Source organism: Ailuropoda melanoleuca, chromosome 7 (genome assembly GCF_002007445.2).
Source record: "Ailuropoda melanoleuca isolate Jingjing chromosome 7, ASM200744v2, whole genome shotgun sequence".
NCBI lineage: Eukaryota > Metazoa > Chordata > Mammalia > Carnivora > Ursidae > Ailuropoda > Ailuropoda melanoleuca.
Genome location: NC_048224.1, coordinates 81,153,570 through 81,171,226, shown reverse-complemented (window position 1 = coordinate 81,171,226; position 17,657 = coordinate 81,153,570). Strand labels below are relative to the sequence as shown.

Below are 17,657 nucleotides of genomic sequence, written 5' to 3'. Positions count from 1 at the left end.
GACCCTTGGCAATGCCCTGAGGAATTCCCCGTATCTGAAATTACAGAGAAATGGCCATGAACAGTGTGTTCTGCTGATTCAAGCCAGGACCATGTACCAAGCTATGCAAAAAAGGGACACCTCCTAGGTGGGCAGGAGTCATGGAATCTGTTCTTTCACCCACCCAGGCCTCAGATTCCTGCCCTCCTCTTGTTTCCCTGGCTTTCTTTTCCTCACTTTGTGCTCTGTCCTTCCAGTGACTCTGGTAGCTTCCCGGTGTCCTGCCTGCATTCTCCTTGCTGGCCCCAAGCTCCCCCCAGGCTGTAAGGCCAGTGGAGTTCTATCCCCTCAGCTTTCCTGGGGCCGCCAGGTCTGTGACCTGCCCTTGAGGACAGCCCCGAACAGGCCCAGCTGATGCTATGGGCCCCTGGACACCCTCTCTTCTTGAGAGAAAGGGGTCAAGTGGATTGCAGGTGTTTTTCAAATAGGAAAATAGGTGTCTTAGTTAATTGCAAGGCCTTGTGGCTGGTCTCGAGCCACCACAGGAGCTTCGGGTCCTGCCTCACTGCTGTGTGGGAGGACCTCTCATCCCTCCCCAGGGCTGCCTCGTCTCAGCGGTGTACCCTTCCACATAAATGCCGTCATCTCCCCTTCCATTTCTCCACAGTCTCATCATTTCCTTGAAGTTTTAGGATATTGAAGCATCACACGATTTTAATTTTGTCTTTGGCCACCTCTGTGCCTCCCCTCCGTGTGGAGGGAAAGATAAGCTCCTTGTGGTTTAGTTAATAAACAATGGTGAGGACCTCTGAAAGCAACACATTGAAAAGACATGACCGCGCTCTGTAGAACTCGTCGCTGATGGCGAATGTTTAAATAAAAATGACCTGTGTCTCCGTATCCAAGAGCTAAATTCAGACAGGATAATGAAATAGTCATTATTTTCTTTCTGTTTTCGTGAGATGAGATAACTTACTGACAGATTGACGTTTTAAGGCCAATTGTCCAAATAAGGAAGGTCGATATCTTGGAAGAGGTGGTAGTAGCCAATTTAACTTTCATCTGTTCATAAATTTCATAGTTTTCATCTTTTTTTTCTTCGGTGTACAATACTTTCTTCATTATGATATTCGGAGTAAGTGTTCTTTTAGGGCCTTATTTCATAAGATCTAGGCAAAACCCAGATCTCTTCATTAACCCTTATGAAGAACAGTTTTAACCATTGCATGTGTATAATTCTGTGACCAGTATGTAGTTGGCAATGTACATAGGTTTGCAAAAAAACAAAACAAAACAAAACACCAAAACACCCACCTATCCATCCCCAGCTTCACACTCCTATTGCAGTTAAAACATCACAAGAAAAGTCACCAGTTTTCTCTAAATTAGAAAACAGCCTTTTAGGCAAAGTTAGTTATGGATGGTAATATGGTCTGTGAGGCTGATCGAACAAATCTTAAGGAGCTCCGGTCAGGCCTGTCACTACTAACACCCATTTCCTACTTCCTTAGTTTCCAGAGGCCTCCTTAGTGATACTAAGGATGTTTGATATACTTTCGTAAACCCAACAGTTGACATAAAACAAATCAAAGCATGGGGGAAACACTAATTTCCAAGTGGAGGAAAATCAGGGTTTTGAATTTCCACTTGGTCACTGCACTGAGCCAGGAACACTACATTTTGCAGCATCTAGCAAATGAACCCCAAATAAGAACGATTTCCATTTTTAGTATGTTTAAGAGCATGTTCTGGCACAGCAGTCATGTTCATGTGTAGAACTGCCCTCAAAGGAGACTCAGGGTGACCTGTTGCACAGCTGGAATGAATCTGCAGCCCTAGGCAAGCTCTCCATGAGTGGCTTGTGTTGGACCACGTGCCCCTGATAACGCAACCCTCCTTGATATGTGGTCATGGCTGCAGAGACCAGCCAGAAATCATTAAGATGTTTTGCATGTGGAAAGATCAGTCTGATTTCATTGTCCGTTCTGTCCTCCTTTTTGGCTTTGCCTTCCATAGTGACTGTAGGATTAAAGCTTCCACTCAGAAGTCCCTATCATAGTCCCTGGAAATAGGCATCTGGTATACCTACTCTCTGGTACAGCCGCTGCTCCCATCGCTATGTGGGAAATAACCCTCAAGGCTTGTTCCCTCTTCCTTGGAATGCACTGGCCTTGTGCCAGCTTGCCCTGACTATTAGAGAGAGGGCCTTGGTGCTGGTGGCTCTTCCCATGCCCCCAAGCATTGAGGCTTTCTGTGGCTAGTATGGCTTCAGGTCTGAGATACTCATTATGTTCCTGGACTTTCCACTTAGAGCTGCAGCCACTTAACATGTAACTTGTAGGTAACTCTAATAAAAGGCCACAGTTGGGGGTGTGTCATTTTTTGGCAAGTCTGGGTCTTGAAGCCACTCAGGTAGAGGCTTAGCCACGGCCTGAAAGCCACAGAATGCCAGCTGGTGCAGCTTGGGGTCCACTTACTCTGCATTTTGGCAGCTGCCCAGGGAAGGTATTCTGGGCCTGGCTGAGCACATAAATCGCCAAACTAGAAAACTTGCTGCTCAGAGTATGGTCCACAGACCACTGTATCAGCATCGCTGATGCTTGTTAGAAATGCAGAATTCCAGGCCCACCCAGACCTCCTGAGTCATGTGAGTTGTTGCACTGGAGTTTTGAGGAGCACTAATCTAGCTCATCTCCCCCATCAGCAAAATTGCTCTTAAATCCCTAGTAGATACGTTCTATCCAAATTTCTTTTAGATTCTAATTTTTAAGGGCATAATCTGTAGGCCCTAGGGTTTGCATAATGTCTAGATGAGAAAAAAACTTCACTTGACAAATATTTAAATTATGAATCATTGATCATTTAAAAGAAGAAAACTGTGTTCCTCTACTGAATGGTTTATTTGAAAACACAGAATTTGTCCTTTATCAGGCAAGCTAGAGGTGTGTTTGGGGTTTTTTTGAGAAGCAGGCAGCAGCCTTATCTGTAAGGTCACAGAGTAGTGAGTGAAGTCTGAGATTAATGAGCTGAAAGCTAGTGTACTCAGACAGTTATTTGACAGTGTGGGTTCTGTATGGCCAGAATCCTCTGCACAGGAACCTGAAAGGGTGAGCGGTATTGGTATTTGGCAGTTGATAAGAAAAAAGCAATAACCAAAGATACACATCAGGAAATCAAAGGGTGAAGACATACCATACAGACAACTCCTTTGATGCTGTTACACTGGCATCCGTTCCCCCGAAATTATGGTGTAGTCCTACTGGTTCCGAAGATAAGTTTTAATTTGTGATTTCAACTACATAGAGAGTGTCAATTTCTGTCCAGGATCTGAAAGAAAAATGAAGGCGGACTTCTCACAACCACATTTTCCCTGAGAAGCTGATGTGACACTTCAGGGACAGCTGGTCTACCAAGGTCATTGGGACACCCCCCCACCACCACCACCACAACCACCAAAGGAAGAAACACAAGTGAATAGCTTCCATCCCACATTCCTGATGTGCTTGGTGCTTTTCCCAATTTTAAAATAATTATTATTACTCAAATAATATATAGTCAATCAGAAAATACAGATTAGCAAAAAGAAGAAAACTCCGATTCCTGCCATCTAGAAACAGTCAGTAGTCATAATTTGGTTTCTGCCTTTATAGATTTTTTTCTGAGCATCTATATTACTATAGATATATATTATTAGCAAAAATAGTATTGTATAGTTTTATAGTCTCATTTTCTAATTAAGCATGTGTGAACTTCTTTGATATCAGTAAACTTACTTCTATAATAGTTTGAATCTACGGTATTCCGTTATATTTCTGTATGTTCACCAGTGCCCTGTTGTTGGTACTATTGGTTATATTCACTTTTTTACTAATATAAACAGCATTGCCAGGATTATTTTTATACCAAGTCCTTGTGTGTATATCTCATTATTTCCTTAGGATAAATTCCTTCAAGTGGAATTGCTAAGGTGAAACAGGTTGTTTACTTTTTAAAGTTTCTGGTGCTTACTGTCAGGTCATTCTCTAAAGGTACCATTTCACTCTCCCACTGGCATGGATGAGAGCACCAGGGTCTCATAAAAATGGTGATTTTTGTGAACAGAAAACAGTATGGATGGATATGCACACACACACACACAATAACAATGGGCAAAAGTGCTCTGAAAAGTAGGTGATAAACAGGGAGACTCTCAGGTTTTGGAGACCCACAACTTGAAGTTTTGTCTGTTTCCCATTAAAAGTATGGTATCAGTTATACTCTTACTGTGACCTTAGGCAGCGGTACTCTGCACAGGCTTTATGGAAAGCATTTCCCACTCCGGTGGACATTCTCTATCTTTATTCAACCTCAGTACTGTTGCCATTAACTTCTGATGAGGTAACAAGTTGGAACTATTTGGGGAATATTCTGCAAAAAGCCAGGTCATACCCACTAAAGGTTACAATATTCAGAATTAATTAGAAAAGCAAAGAGGATCCCACCAGTCTTCCTTCCATCCTTCCTTCCTTGTAATCTTCTCTCCTTCCTCCATGTCAATCAAAATTCTGCTTTGTAAAACACACTGGTTATGGAAGAGAAGGAATATTCCACCTGCTCTCACTCCCCCCTGTGTTTTTATGTCGCCTGGCATCTTCTGACGTTACTGTTAGTGCTGTTAGTGCCGCCAAGCTATGCAGCCAGTGCCCAGAAGGCTCCTCTGTCCTTGTAACAAGAGCAGTTGTGAGAAGTCTTCCCTTTGTCCATTATGGAGACAGCTGGGCCTCATCTGTGATTCATTTTTACTGTTTTACAGCCTCGAGCTGGAGCTCAGTGAGGCTAAAATGTGTGTGGGTCACAGGTAAGCTGGACTCAGAAGTTGGACGCGTCTTTCTATGAGCTGGCATGCTTATGGAGTCTAACACTTTCTACTATCTCTGGAGAACTGTACAAACCTCGTATTATAGTAGGAATTTTCCCAGTCACATGCTCAGGCCTAACAGAACTGCTGTATTTATAATCAAGCTGAACATCACTCCTGAGCTGCCCTCACGCCTAGCAAGTGAAGGCCCAGGTGTGTTCTGCTCTGGGACCCCCATTGCTGCGGCGCTCAGCCCAGGAGTGTTGGAACATGATCCTTTCTTGGAAACCTTCTGGCACTCAGACTTTGGTCAGGTCCCTTCTAGTCGTCTTCCTTCCACCGGAAGCCCAAGCTTGGCATCTTCTGAGCTGGAAAGGCCACCCCGCAGCATCACACGTTCTTCTGTACTGTGATTCATGGGGCAAGCCCTCTGCTTTAAGTTTTTAGCTTTTCTTAACTCAGCCTTTTCTGTCTCCAAAACCCCAGCCCTTGCAATAGAGAGCCTTGCCATTCAAGACTCTTTTCTCTGCTGTGATCTGAAAAATATATATGAATTCAGAAACTTGATTAGTGGATCTATCTATCTGTCCCCACCCTCCCTGAAGCAGTGAACAGCCCAGACTCTGCAGGTGAAGGGCCGCAAGGCAGTAAGAAAATTGTGGGAACGGGGAACTTTGGCTATCCTCTCTGAAATTCATCTGCTATGTCATTTAGTACATATCTCCCACTTCATGTTTTCCTTATATCTGTCATGTGTGAACTCCTTGCTACCTCAGTTAGGTTGTGAGCTCTGGAAGGGACCATGTCTCCTGCTTTGCAGTCCTTGGGGCTATTAGCAAGAGGAGGCACTTCAGAGGTAAGGGAGAGCCCCAAATGGGGAATTTGGGAGATGTTTGTTCTCGTTCTAGATCTGCCATTGAGTTGCGGGTTGACTAGGGCAAGTCGCCAGACCTCATCTGTGACATGAGGAGGCTGGACTAAATGCCTCAGCCATCTCTAATTTTCTAGTCATGTCTACTAAGCTTGCTCTTCAAAGTGCTGTAAGGTACATAATTTCTAAGGAAACAGAAACCAGGACCAGGAATGTGTCAGTGTCCTATTCAGATTGGTCAAGCATTTGAATATCTTATTGACTTTAAGCCAAAAAAGAGTCCATAGGCTCCATTTCCTGCATTGCTAGTTTGATCATGAGCAAAACCAGCACCAGATCTCACCATTGGCTTTTCCACTGTGGCATTCAGGATATATTTAATAAGCACATATGTAGTGCTTTTTCAAAGAACGGTTGTTAATAGCTAATTGCTGTTTGATTTCTCAACATCCTGCCAGAATAAATCCCTTTGTAAAATAAGTCTTAATTACTATAATTGGGAGGAGTCCTCCCACCAGCTCCAGTGGTGTCAGAGGTCTGGGGTTCATGGATGAACAAATCCTTGGGATAGCTTTTGGTTACCATCCTCCTCTTTTGTCTGTTTTGTTTTGATTGATATATTTTATGTCTCACAACAGGATGAATATTCTAATCCTGTTGTTTGCAAGCCCTGCTGCCTCATCTCCAAATCTGTAGAATTTTATTGAAGTCCTGGCATGGCTTTGCTACTGGTGAAAATGACAAGATATGTATGAAGTGGTTGAGAAAGCATGGAAATTACTGAGTAGAAGAAAGGATTTTGTGTGAAATGCTAGCATCTCTTCTACCATTTTGAACCCTTTAACTTTATAAAAGTTATTATTCTTACATACTTAAGCATTGGCCTTTGGTGTTCATCAGCCCTGTGTTACCTTCTCATAAACTTCCAAAATCATTACAGTCCTAAGGACTTTGATAATTATGCTAGATATGTTAAGCCTTTCTAGCTGCTTTTATACCTTCCAATTACATATCAACCTTCTGGTCCCCTTCCAGAATTTATGTCAAGCTGTGTCCTTCCTCTCCAGCTAGTGGCTGGCCTTGCCTTCCCCCTCCTTTTCCCACCTGGAGGTTGTTTCAGAATGAAACTTAGAAAGACATACAAAATAAAATGAATGTTGCATTTTCAAGTGGAAATAAAAAATGCACGCTATCTCAAGAATCTGCCTTCCTTTCTCTATTATTTCTTTCTCAATAGTGTCCTGGTTTCAAAAGAACTCAAGGGTATGTATCACACATCCAGATCCCCGACATTGTCTCTGCCACAGATGGTGAGAATGGAGCGAGCAGTCGAACAACTATAGTTAGAGCTGTAAAAGGCCTGAGGATCAGAAAGAGTCCACACTGTTTTCCTCTGCCAAATGAAAATAGAGGTTTTGGCTTAACCGGGTCAGCCTATATTCCATTCTTCAATTGTAAGAAAGTACTGTGGATTCGGGCCGAGAGAGGAGAAGCTTTTTATCTGTATTATGAACGCAGTTTGGATCCCCTGCGTTAAAACTCCGCCTGTCACCCGTGTTGCCATCAGAGTGTCACTACGCCCACCCCACATCTACTTTTGACTTTAGCTGGGGCTGGCGCTGGGGCCAGCCTTGCCACTTCACAGCCCAGAGCTGCAGGTCAACCGAAAGCCTTGTCAAAATCATAAAATCACCAAGAACTGAGGAAGTCTGAGATCTTACCTTGGGTGTGGGCAGGGGCAAGGGGAGTTGCTTCAATTTGCTCGTCAGTTCAGAGGTTCGAGGAACTAGCTTTAAAAAAAAAAAACTGTAAAAAAAAAAAGAGAGAGAGAGAGATGAAGGCAGGTCATTCATTACATTCTGGGTGAATAGACTCTGGAGAAGGAATTTGGAAGCCCCTGTCTGAGAGCCTTTACTTCAGGCATTCTGGGAAGACCGGCAGCTTAATGGCTGTCGGTTGGCCCTTTTGTGGCACTCACAATGCCGTGGGGTTTGTGTTCGCCACTCTGGAGCCTCTTTTCCTCCTGCTCGCTGCCCTAATTTTTCTTCACAGCGACAGCCTGCGCCTGGCACATCCGTGTGGCATACCCGACCCACCACCTCACCTGGGTGTTCTGCCACTTGGTCATGAGGGCCGCTTGACCAGACCTAGTATGCAAGTTCCTGAATTGCTCCACGCCAGACCACGGGGCTTTAGAAATGCAAATAAGGAGTCTATTCAGCCTCCTGAATGTGCAGTTAGGGAATCTCAAGCCAAGCTCCAGGGCCAAATTCCCTACACCAAGCGCCTACCGCAGCTGGGGGTGCCCTTGGTCTGACTCCCTTAGCCTCCCGGGGGCTGATGGGGGCACTGGTGCTGGCAGCGCTCACTGCCCTGGAGTGGTGCCTGGCAGTTTATCTGACGGTCAGTGGTTATGGCTGCCGCCTGGAAATCTATTATCTACCACATTCAATACGGGTTTGGTCAGTGAAGCGTCTTGCACTGAGCTACCTGACCTTCTTATATATTTGCCTATCCTCTGACTCCCCCACTAGATTGTAAGTTCTAGGAAGGCAGAGATTCTTTTATTCTGCACTGTATCCTACAGTGCCCAACACAGAGTAGGTGTTCAATAAACACTGCTTGATCGAGTAAATGATTGCAGTTGAATTGCAGATTGTCTATGATACATTGTGAATAGAATGGCAGAGACATCAGCCATTGCCCAGAACTTCTAGAAAGAGGTCTCAGAACTTGTTGTATCCTAAGAGTTGGCCCGGCATTCCGTTTGAAATGAGACATCCAGACTTTCAAGTAGGCACACCTGCTGCTGGGGAGCAAGTGTTCTGGGGACACGCACCAGTTTGCCGGTTCTGGGAGGGCCAGCCTGGCAGGCACCGGGCAGTGGGAGACCACACAGGAAGGCTGGTGTGAAGCCCGGGAGTGCAGAGAGCGGCGGTGAGGCATCCCGGCTCAGGCAGCTTTGTCTGAGCTTTGTCCGGATGTCTGTCCACAGGCAGAAGCACCTCAGTCCCCACCCACACCTTTACCGGATGGAAGCTTCGATGTCCCTGCAGATCAGGGATTGCCAGAAGCTGCCCCAGCATATTGGTCATCCGCTCACAGTAGACGCTCCTGCCCACATGGGCTGAAGGAGCTGAGCCACAGTGTCAGAGCCCAGCCACGCAAACCAAGGATGGCGGGCTAGAGAGCAGAGAAGGCGGACTGCGGAGACCCCACTCTCCTCTAGCTCCTTGGCCCTTGTCAGATCCGCTAATGTTTCCCCTGCCACATGGGGCGATACACCTTTATCACAGTGTTGTTTAAAACTAAACAAGGTAATATCTGTTGAGCTTTTAGGACAGTGTCTGGCAAATAATAAGTGCTTAGCACATGATTATTAGTGTCTAAATTGTTTTCTTTTAAACTTAAGAGACCAAAAGAGAGCTATACAGGAGAGGCAACACACTGGGGAGAAATGTAACAAATATTCAGGTTCACAGTACACCTGTCTCAGAGAAGGCCTGACTCATGCAGTGCTTTACTTGAAGTTGGTTTTTGTTTTACCTTATCAAAGGAAAAATCTAGTTGTCTCTAATCCCATGGGAAAGAATCTTCCTTCTCAGGAAGCATAAAGTAATCTTGAGAGCTTTGTTAATCCTTGTAAATTTGTGAACAGCTCCCCTCTTCTAACCAGCCCTGGGGAAGTCTGTCTGTTGCCCGGTTCGTTTTGGCCTGTGTCTTGCCCTAAGTGAACAGGTGCTCTCTGAGGTCCTTCGAGAAGGCGTGTAATAGATATGATAAAGACAGAGCACATCCCACAGTCACGGCGTCTCTGCTTCTCCGGGGAGACTGAGAGGCTTTCCATGACAATTAATTATTCACATTTTCTCTCCTTCCCGTCAAATACTTGGTTTCCTAGCTAGCTCGAGGAGGCACATTTTCTTTGGGGTGTGTATAAGCCTAGCACCCAGTGATGGTTTGGGGCTGCGCGCTGGGGTTCTTTGAGCCTGTTGATTTTAGCGCCTCGTGCAGTGGGCACATGCTGGCGATGGCTGGAGCATATTAATGCCACCACTCATTCTCCTTATTCTTCTCAGGGTCGGATTTTAGCCACTTTGATCGCCCCGGTTCACGCGGCGCAAACAGAGCTCAGGGGTCGAGTCTTCCTCTTCCTTCCTTGCTTGCTGCTGGCTGCATCCCAAGCTGCCCGGGCGAGCTGGGGCTTGGTCAGACGCCTTTCTCCGTGTCCCCACCCTGCGCCGAGGCTGGGCATCTTGCCTGTCTGCAAAGCTGTACACGTTCACTCATCCACACAGGCTTCAGCCTGGCCTTGGTTACTGCTCTCCGGGAAACCTTCGTGTGGCTGATAGAGGTGTCCTGACACCAAGCACCCTGACGACTCTGTCTTAGAGACTCAGAAGCTACCTCGCCTGGGACCTCTCCACACCCAGGTCTCTCACGCTTGTCAGTGAGCATGAGGGCAGCGCTCCCATAGAAAGGCCTGGGCATGTGCCGTCGGGGAGGCGGTTTCCGGGTTATTCTTCCTCAGATGCCCAGGGCCAGGCCAAAGAGATGTAAAAGGGTGCCCAAGACAGGGAGTTATCAGCTGGTGGCTGAGAAGCCAGACAGGAGGAGGCAGGAGAGCAGCAGCAGGCGGTCAGGTAGTAGCAGCCTGGCCAGAAATGACGGGGCGGGGCAGCTGCTCGTTCCGCCCAGAAGTAACTGGAGACGAGAGGGTTAGCACAGTTCTCTGCAGAACCATGGTGATTGTGCACACAGACCTCAGAGGCCGTGTGACCTCGGCAGATTACTTCCCCTTTTTGTGCCTCGATTTTCTGCTCTCTAAAATGGGAACAATCATAGCACCCCTCCCCCAGGGTGGTTCTAAGGATTCAATGAGTTCTTACATGTAGAACATGGAGAAAGTGCCAGGCCACAGAGAACATCACGCACGTGTTAGCTGATGTCTCTCCTTGTACACGGCCACACGCACACCCCGAGAGCAGGTGCAGGGTCTTAACGGGACTGCCTCACTGCTCTGACAATGTCTTTTCCCAAACATTCTTTTGACTCCGTATGTCCTTTTTTCCTCTCACAGAAATCATCTATAATTTTCTCAAGTAAATTTCTTCATCCCCCAAATCCTTCAGAGCCTTTCGACCTCTTTCCATTTGTACTGAACTTTCCTTAATGTTTAGTAAAGTCACACGTCCCCACTGCTGGAGGATCAGGCCACCATGAAAGAGTGAAACACACATTTTATTTGATTGTGGTACTTTCTCCTACCTTTCCTGGAGTTACTGACTGGTGGAAAAATTGCATTGGTTTGCCTTGTCGCTATTTTTCTTTCAACTGCACTTCTGCTGATAATGGGGCTAATGTTCAATGAAACAGAAAGTAGTCAGGTGAGCAGAAGAGCAAACAAAGGACCACAAGCATCTGTGAATTCTGATTGTTTTTTAGGCCATCATGATGAATTTTCCCTGATTCGAATTGTATGGGGGCACACATGTATTAGATAACCACGTAAAAGCAAGGATACAGTCTAAAGGTAACGGATCCATCCTTAAATTCAGCCCATGAACTCAGCAGGGCACAGGTCCCATTGCTAACAGGACATCCCTCCTGGAAGTCATTCCGGCATGTCATGCCAACATGGCCAAAGTGGAACTCCTTATCTTTACCCACAAATCTGCCCTTCTCCCTCTATTCCGTATCTCTTACTTAAGCATCAGTATCTGACCAGAAACGTCAAGGTACCCTCTTCTCCTGCTTTTCCTGCTCCCCACCCCAGGCCGGTGGCTCCAAGGCCAGTCGCCGGTGGCTCCTACATAGCCAGTGAATCCGTGCCTTTTCTGTGTGTCGCCTAACTCCTCCTGCACCGGTACCTATTGCTGTGTAACAGCCAGGCCCAACAGTGGCTTTACACAACAGCCATTTCTTATTTCTCACATGTCTTGGGTCAGCTGATCTAGACCAGGCATAGCCCGGTGGCCCATACCGTGTTTCTGCGGGTGTCTGAGATCGGCTGATACAGGCTGGGCTCAGCCCGGGCGGCTGTGATCCGTGTAGCTCTCCTCCTGCTTCCTGGCACCAATGGGCTAGCTTCTCGGGGCACATCAGGAGCACAAGAAGGCAGAGGCCCAAACACGCATCACCACTGTGTCTTTCTGTTGGCCACAGCAAGCCATGTGGTCAGATCTGAAGTCTGAGGGTGGGGAAATGCACTTCGGCCATTCTGTGGAAGGAACTATAAAGTCCCATGGCAGAGAGCAAGGAGACAGGGCAAGGGAAAGAACGAGGGCCGATAATGCAGTCTCCTGCCATGCCCAGTCCTCGGGATCTCTCGTCTGGACTGTTCATTCAACCTCTGACTTCCTACTTTGCCTCCCCGACTAGCTCCCCACATCCCTCTATGAAAACTTGCCACTGCCCCTCATCACTACCAAATCGAGCTGAAGCCCCGTGTAACCTGGCGCTAGGCCATTTTTCCCACTGCATCTGTTGCCATGTTTCAGAATGACTCACCGCCCCCTTCCAAATGTGCTTGTTTTTTTGCACAGTGCTGTGCCTTCACAAACCATCTCCCCTCTCCCTACCGTGATCTCACCCACGTTTGAGGTGATTATTAGTGAGAGGTTGTTTACCCTTCAAGACCCCGTTCACATGGTGCCTCCTCCAGAAGGCCTCCCCAGAAGCACTCTGGAGGAAACGTTGCTCCTTCCTTTGTCCAATTGGTAGTAAGTTGGAATTACATCATGCTCATCTTTCACTCGTATAAATTCAAGACTACGTGCTCAGTCAGAGAGGGCGGGGGGCTGAACAATGCCACCCACCATTCTAGTCCACGATCCTGGAAGTACTGAGACTTGCCTTTGCTGTTACGTTGGTCATCCTTACGTTTCAGAAGCCTCTTGCAGGGTGAAAGGCCCAGCCTGCTGGGGGGGGGGGGGGCTCTGGTGCTTACGGATACAAGACTATTCTTTTATAACACAAGGCCTGCAGCAAGCCTGCTGTTTCGTCTGCTGTTCAGCCAGAGGAACAGCTATCTGGCTGCGTTGTCTTGCTGTGAGTAGGACCGTCAGTAGTACCATATTGGAAATTCAAGGGACTTTCAGTGGTAGCATTGTCTCTAGGCAATTTTTACCTCAGGGTGACTTTAGAATCTAAGCCCTGCCTAAAATGCTACTCCACTATATTTCCTATAGGCACATATCAGATGGAATTTTAATTTTTTATGACTGTGTTTATGAAGTTATTTGTGGCTTATGGTTCTTGAGAGGGCTACTGCTGTGGGTGTGTAGGTTGTACACTGCACAATTCTAAGGGAGCAGCACTATTCACACCAAAGTCTATGTAAACAGCCTCCCATAATACTCGATGATACCACCTTCCTTATATCTCCAGTGCCTGATACATATTGATTGCTCAATAAATGTGTAAATAAATGAGTAAATAAGAAAGGCAACAACAAACTGAACTATTTCCGAGTGAAATAATTCAACAAAGTTGGGTTGAAAATTCAGACAGGTTTTGATCCAACAAAATTGAAACTATGTTATTGCAGATGAATGTGATGAAATATACCTGCAAGCCTATTTGGCATGTCTTGCAAAGCTTGAAAAATAATTTTTCATCCTGTAAATTGATTGAGGTTGTTGTTCCTAAAAGCACATCACACTTCTCAAACGTTATTGACTGCGAGATTGACTTCTACCTAATGCCCTAGTGGACATTGTGAGGCATGTGTGTGATGACAGATCTATATTCTAGATGAATCTAGCCCCCCAAGTCACAGTAGACTTAAAGATTTCTTGGTTTCCCATGCCTGAGTCCTAAAATATTGCAAATAGGGCCATCCTTTAAAAGAGCAAGTCTTTTTACCAGGTTATCTGAGAAAATATGCTGAATATTTCTGAATTAGAAATACACCAGTGTGGCCAGCAAACCGTTCACCCTGTGGGATAGTGTTGCCAACTTAAATGGTCAACTTCACCCTTGGAATTCAGTGCTTCCAGATGCTATTTCTGCCAGAGACATTGGCAAGGTAAATGACCCATTCAGGGTGTGTGGGCTTCTGAGTGGACGTGGCTTGAGGAGAAGCCCAAAGACAGCATTACCACAGGCAGCAGTGGTCCCACCGTGCTCCCCCAGCCCTAGCCACAGCCCCAGCAGGCAGCCTCAGCTAGAACGCTGTGCTTCCTGCCTCCCCCACCCCCATGTTCCTTCCTATCGTTCTTTCCAGCAGCAAGGTGGTCATGACCAGGCCACCCCAGCGTCAGTCCGGTGTCGGCCATATGCCTCCCCAGCCAGGCCTTTATCTGTCAGCTGGAGAGTGCCTGGCACAGCACTTAGCATGAAACATGAAGAAAGGATTCCATAAATGTTTGTTAAGTGAATGAACAAGATAAACCAATGAAATAAGCAAGTCTGAGGAATGTAGTGGTAGAGGGACCATTTGTAGTATAAGGCACTGCAGTTGCTTCGGGAAATATTAAGTGGTCTACACTGAACCCAACAGCATCTTTTCTGATGGCCGTGTTATCCCTTCCAGATCAGTGGAGATTTGACTTTCCGCCGTGTACTAGGAAGTACACTCGACCTGATGCAGTGTGGGGTTCTCCTAGCCCTGCCCAGTTCGGGGGCTATTCCTAGCAATACTTCCCCAGTGTTTGGGCTGCCAGGGTTTTGTGGGCGAACTTGGGAATGGGAAAATCCTAATGATCACAGAGCCAGTTCAGTTAACCCTTAGCTTCTTTTCCTGTCATGGCCTTGCCTGTCATCACAGGACACTTTCAATGACGTAGTCACCGTTTTTTGGTTTCGTTTCGTTTTTCGTGCTGTGCCCCCAGGTGAGCTCTCCGTGGAGGAGGCGCAGGACCCCTTCCTGGTTAGCATCCACATCATCGCGGACCCGGGGGAATCGCAGCCGCTGCAGGAGGCCATCGACAAGGTCTTGGCTTGGATCCACCCGGACCTGCAGCTCTTCCGGGTGTCGGAGAGGAGGGCGTCCCGGCGGCGGCGGAAGCCCTGGAAGGTGGCGCAGCCGGCGCTGGCCGTCGTGCTCTTCCTGCAGGAGGAGTACGGCGAGGAGCAGATCCTGCGGCTGCACCGCACGCTGCAGCGGCCGCCCTGGCGCCACCACCACACGGAGCGCGTGCCCGGCAGGTTCCTGCCCTACCTGCCGTGCAGCCAGGACTTCTTCACGCTGGCCCCTGGGACGCCGCTGTGGGCCATCCGGCCCGTGCACTACGGCAAGGAGATCGTGCGCTTCACCATCTACTGTCGCCACGACAACTATGCCGACATCCTCAAGTTCTACGAGCTGATCCTCAGGCGCAGCCCCAGCCAGAGGAAGACGGACTTCTGCATCTTCCCCATCTTCTCCAATCTGGATGTGGACATCCAGTTCTCCCTGAAAAGACTGCCCTGCGACCAGACCCCCGTCCCCACCGACTCCTCGGTGCTGGAGTTCCGGGTCAAGGACATCGGTGAGCTCGTGCCTCTCTTGCCCAACCCCTGCAGCCCCATCAGTGAGGGGCGCTGGCAGACGGAGGACCTGGACGGGAACAAGATCCTTCTGCAGGTACCCGGGGGGTGGAGGGCAGTCTGTCTGTCTGTGTCTACCTCCCTGTCGGTTGGAGGGAACAGAGAAACAAGTGGGTTGGCTCTGCCAGAAACGCCAGTTACCCCAGTACCTGGTCAAGAGCAATGAGTTAAGAAAAAGGAGGGATCAGTGGCCCCCTGTCTGGCTCTTAGACAAAGTCAAGGTGTCCCTTCGCTGCCTAAACAGAAGAGGAGGCATCGAGGGCTCTCTGCATTGGCTGTTTTCTCTTGGCTGCCTTGGCTGTGTGCCTCAGCAAGCAGCTGCCAGTTCCTCTGCGCGCCTCTTCGCCTGCTGTTTGAGCCTCCGCTAAATGTTAGTGGCTCCTGGGGAGTTCAGATCAACTTCTATCCCAGGGACCTTGTTACTGATGATTCCTGAATCTACTCCCTCACACTTAGGGAGTTTTTGCCAGTGTATTCTTCACTTCCACAAGGGACCTTCAGGAAAGCCCAGCTCTTAGAAAACCGTAAAACCTATTGACATTGCAAAGAGAAGATAGCTGTCTCCTCCTTCCCTGTCAGGCCTCCCCACCGTCCACACATGCATCCTTCCGCTAGGCAGTGAGTGGGTTGTTAAAAATCCAGTGATCACTTACAAAATTACTTTCTCATAAATATTTTAAGAAGTAAGCGATGCCTTTGAAGTTTTTGGTTTCAGCAAGCTTGGGAAGAGGTGAGTGGATACATTTTAAGGGAATGGATGGAGTAGGCTGTCCTGTTCCTCTGTAGTTAATCCTTCACTCAGTTCCCAGACCCCTTTTTCCTCCCATCCTTCCAGTGGTTGCTTGACACTCTTTTAGGATTATTAATTATTATTTTTGAGAATTCAAAATTCAACACATAGACTTAATACCCTACACCTGGCCCGACCTGATAAACGCTTTCTAAACCCAGGCTTTCTGGAATTAACATGTAAAAAAGTTCCAAGCATATAGGACTTTGTTTTTCAGAAAAACCTCTGGCTTGGGCATCTCCATTTTCCCCTTTGGCTACCTGAAAGGAGAAGGTTGAGAATGCATTCGCGGCCATTATCTTGATAGGTGCAGATCGTAGTTACTCGAATCACAGGCAAAGCTCCATAGTTTTTCTTAATTTTGACATCAGACATCAGAACTGTAATCCACGTATCACAAAGCGAAGTGAGAATTGGGCACATGTCAGAAAACTGGTTAAAACTACAGCTGGGCCACTTGGCTCAAGTCAGAAAGGTCACCTTTGAGACATTTACCGTTTATAGGACACAGATAATTTTCTGATTTTCCTTTGAACTATACAAATGAGAAACTAAATATCACTTTATTATTCAGTGAACTGAATGCTGGCTAGCATTTGCTCTGGAGTCTCTTTTGAAATGTGAGGACAGAATTGTTCTGTTGTTTGAAGACTGCCAATGCCAGATGCAAAATATACTGCAGTTGAATAAGTAAATGTAAATGGAAGGATCTTGTTTACACTAAAAGACCAAAATGAGTGTGATTGTTTTGAAGGGACTTCTTCCTTTTTTGCAGTAATTAGAATACTTTTTCTCTCAATGCCTGTAATAACGTAAGTGAGAGAACAAAGTATAAAAGGTTGGCCTGGACCACGCTCAAAGGAACCATTGAAAGAATATTTCAAAGAAGATTCACACATTTAAATGGTTATAAAATCGGTACAGGTGCAGGCTTTTGAAGTTAGAGCCTCAAAGTGTGAAAAGAGTAAGAAAATAGATTTGTATCTTGGGTCTCAGGAATGCAGGCCTTTGTTCGATATAGTACTATGTCAAGGCAGCAAATTAATGTGGACAGAAATGACTAAGAGTCCCCTCATAATTCTTGATGATGGCCATTTGTACAGGTTGCTGGGACTGAATCACTGCAGGGAGCAACCTTCTGCTCTAGCATGAACTATGCACCTGCCTGGCTCTTCACTTACTTTTAAGTAAAAATTTATGTCTCAGTCTTTAGCAAAATTAAGATATTGAAGTCATGGAGAGGGACCCCGTTGAGAGAATGCCTTTTATCCACATCATCCTTAGCAGTATATGTTTTCCAAGTTATAGTTTCAATTATAATTTTTAATATAAATGCTTTTGTTCAGTTGGGTGGAGTTATATGCTGGAACAAATCTTGATTGAGTAGTTTTTAGTTGCTTGCTTAAAATATAGATTGAATTTTATTTCCTCATCCTGCCCCATTAACATTCCATATTCCAGAGATCTCCTCCTCTGATTTAATTCCTCTGGAAGACAAAAGATGAAAGGTGTTTTTCTGGGAACTACCCAGCCTTTTGTAAGAATTTGGAATGTTTTTGACTAAGATCTGATAAAATGGAAAGAAGGACTTCCTCCTCCTGAAACTTACCTCCCCTTCTTTCTTCGCACCGCTGGATCGGGGTGGGGGG

At 46.6% G+C, this 17,657-nt stretch overlaps 1 protein-coding gene across 2 annotated transcripts in view; it reads left to right on the top strand.

The window, feature by feature from the left end:
• Positions 1 to 17,657, top strand: part of FAM124A (family with sequence similarity 124 member A) — a 94,392-nt gene that overhangs the window by 12,011 nt on the left and 64,724 nt on the right. For both annotated transcript variants that reach the window (XM_011222994.3, XM_034665107.1), the window contains one exon: positions 14,522 to 15,255. In XM_011222994.3, the coding sequence (XP_011221296.1) occupies positions 14,522 to 15,255 (734 nt within the window). The remainder of the gene's footprint in view (positions 1 to 14,521; positions 15,256 to 17,657) is intronic.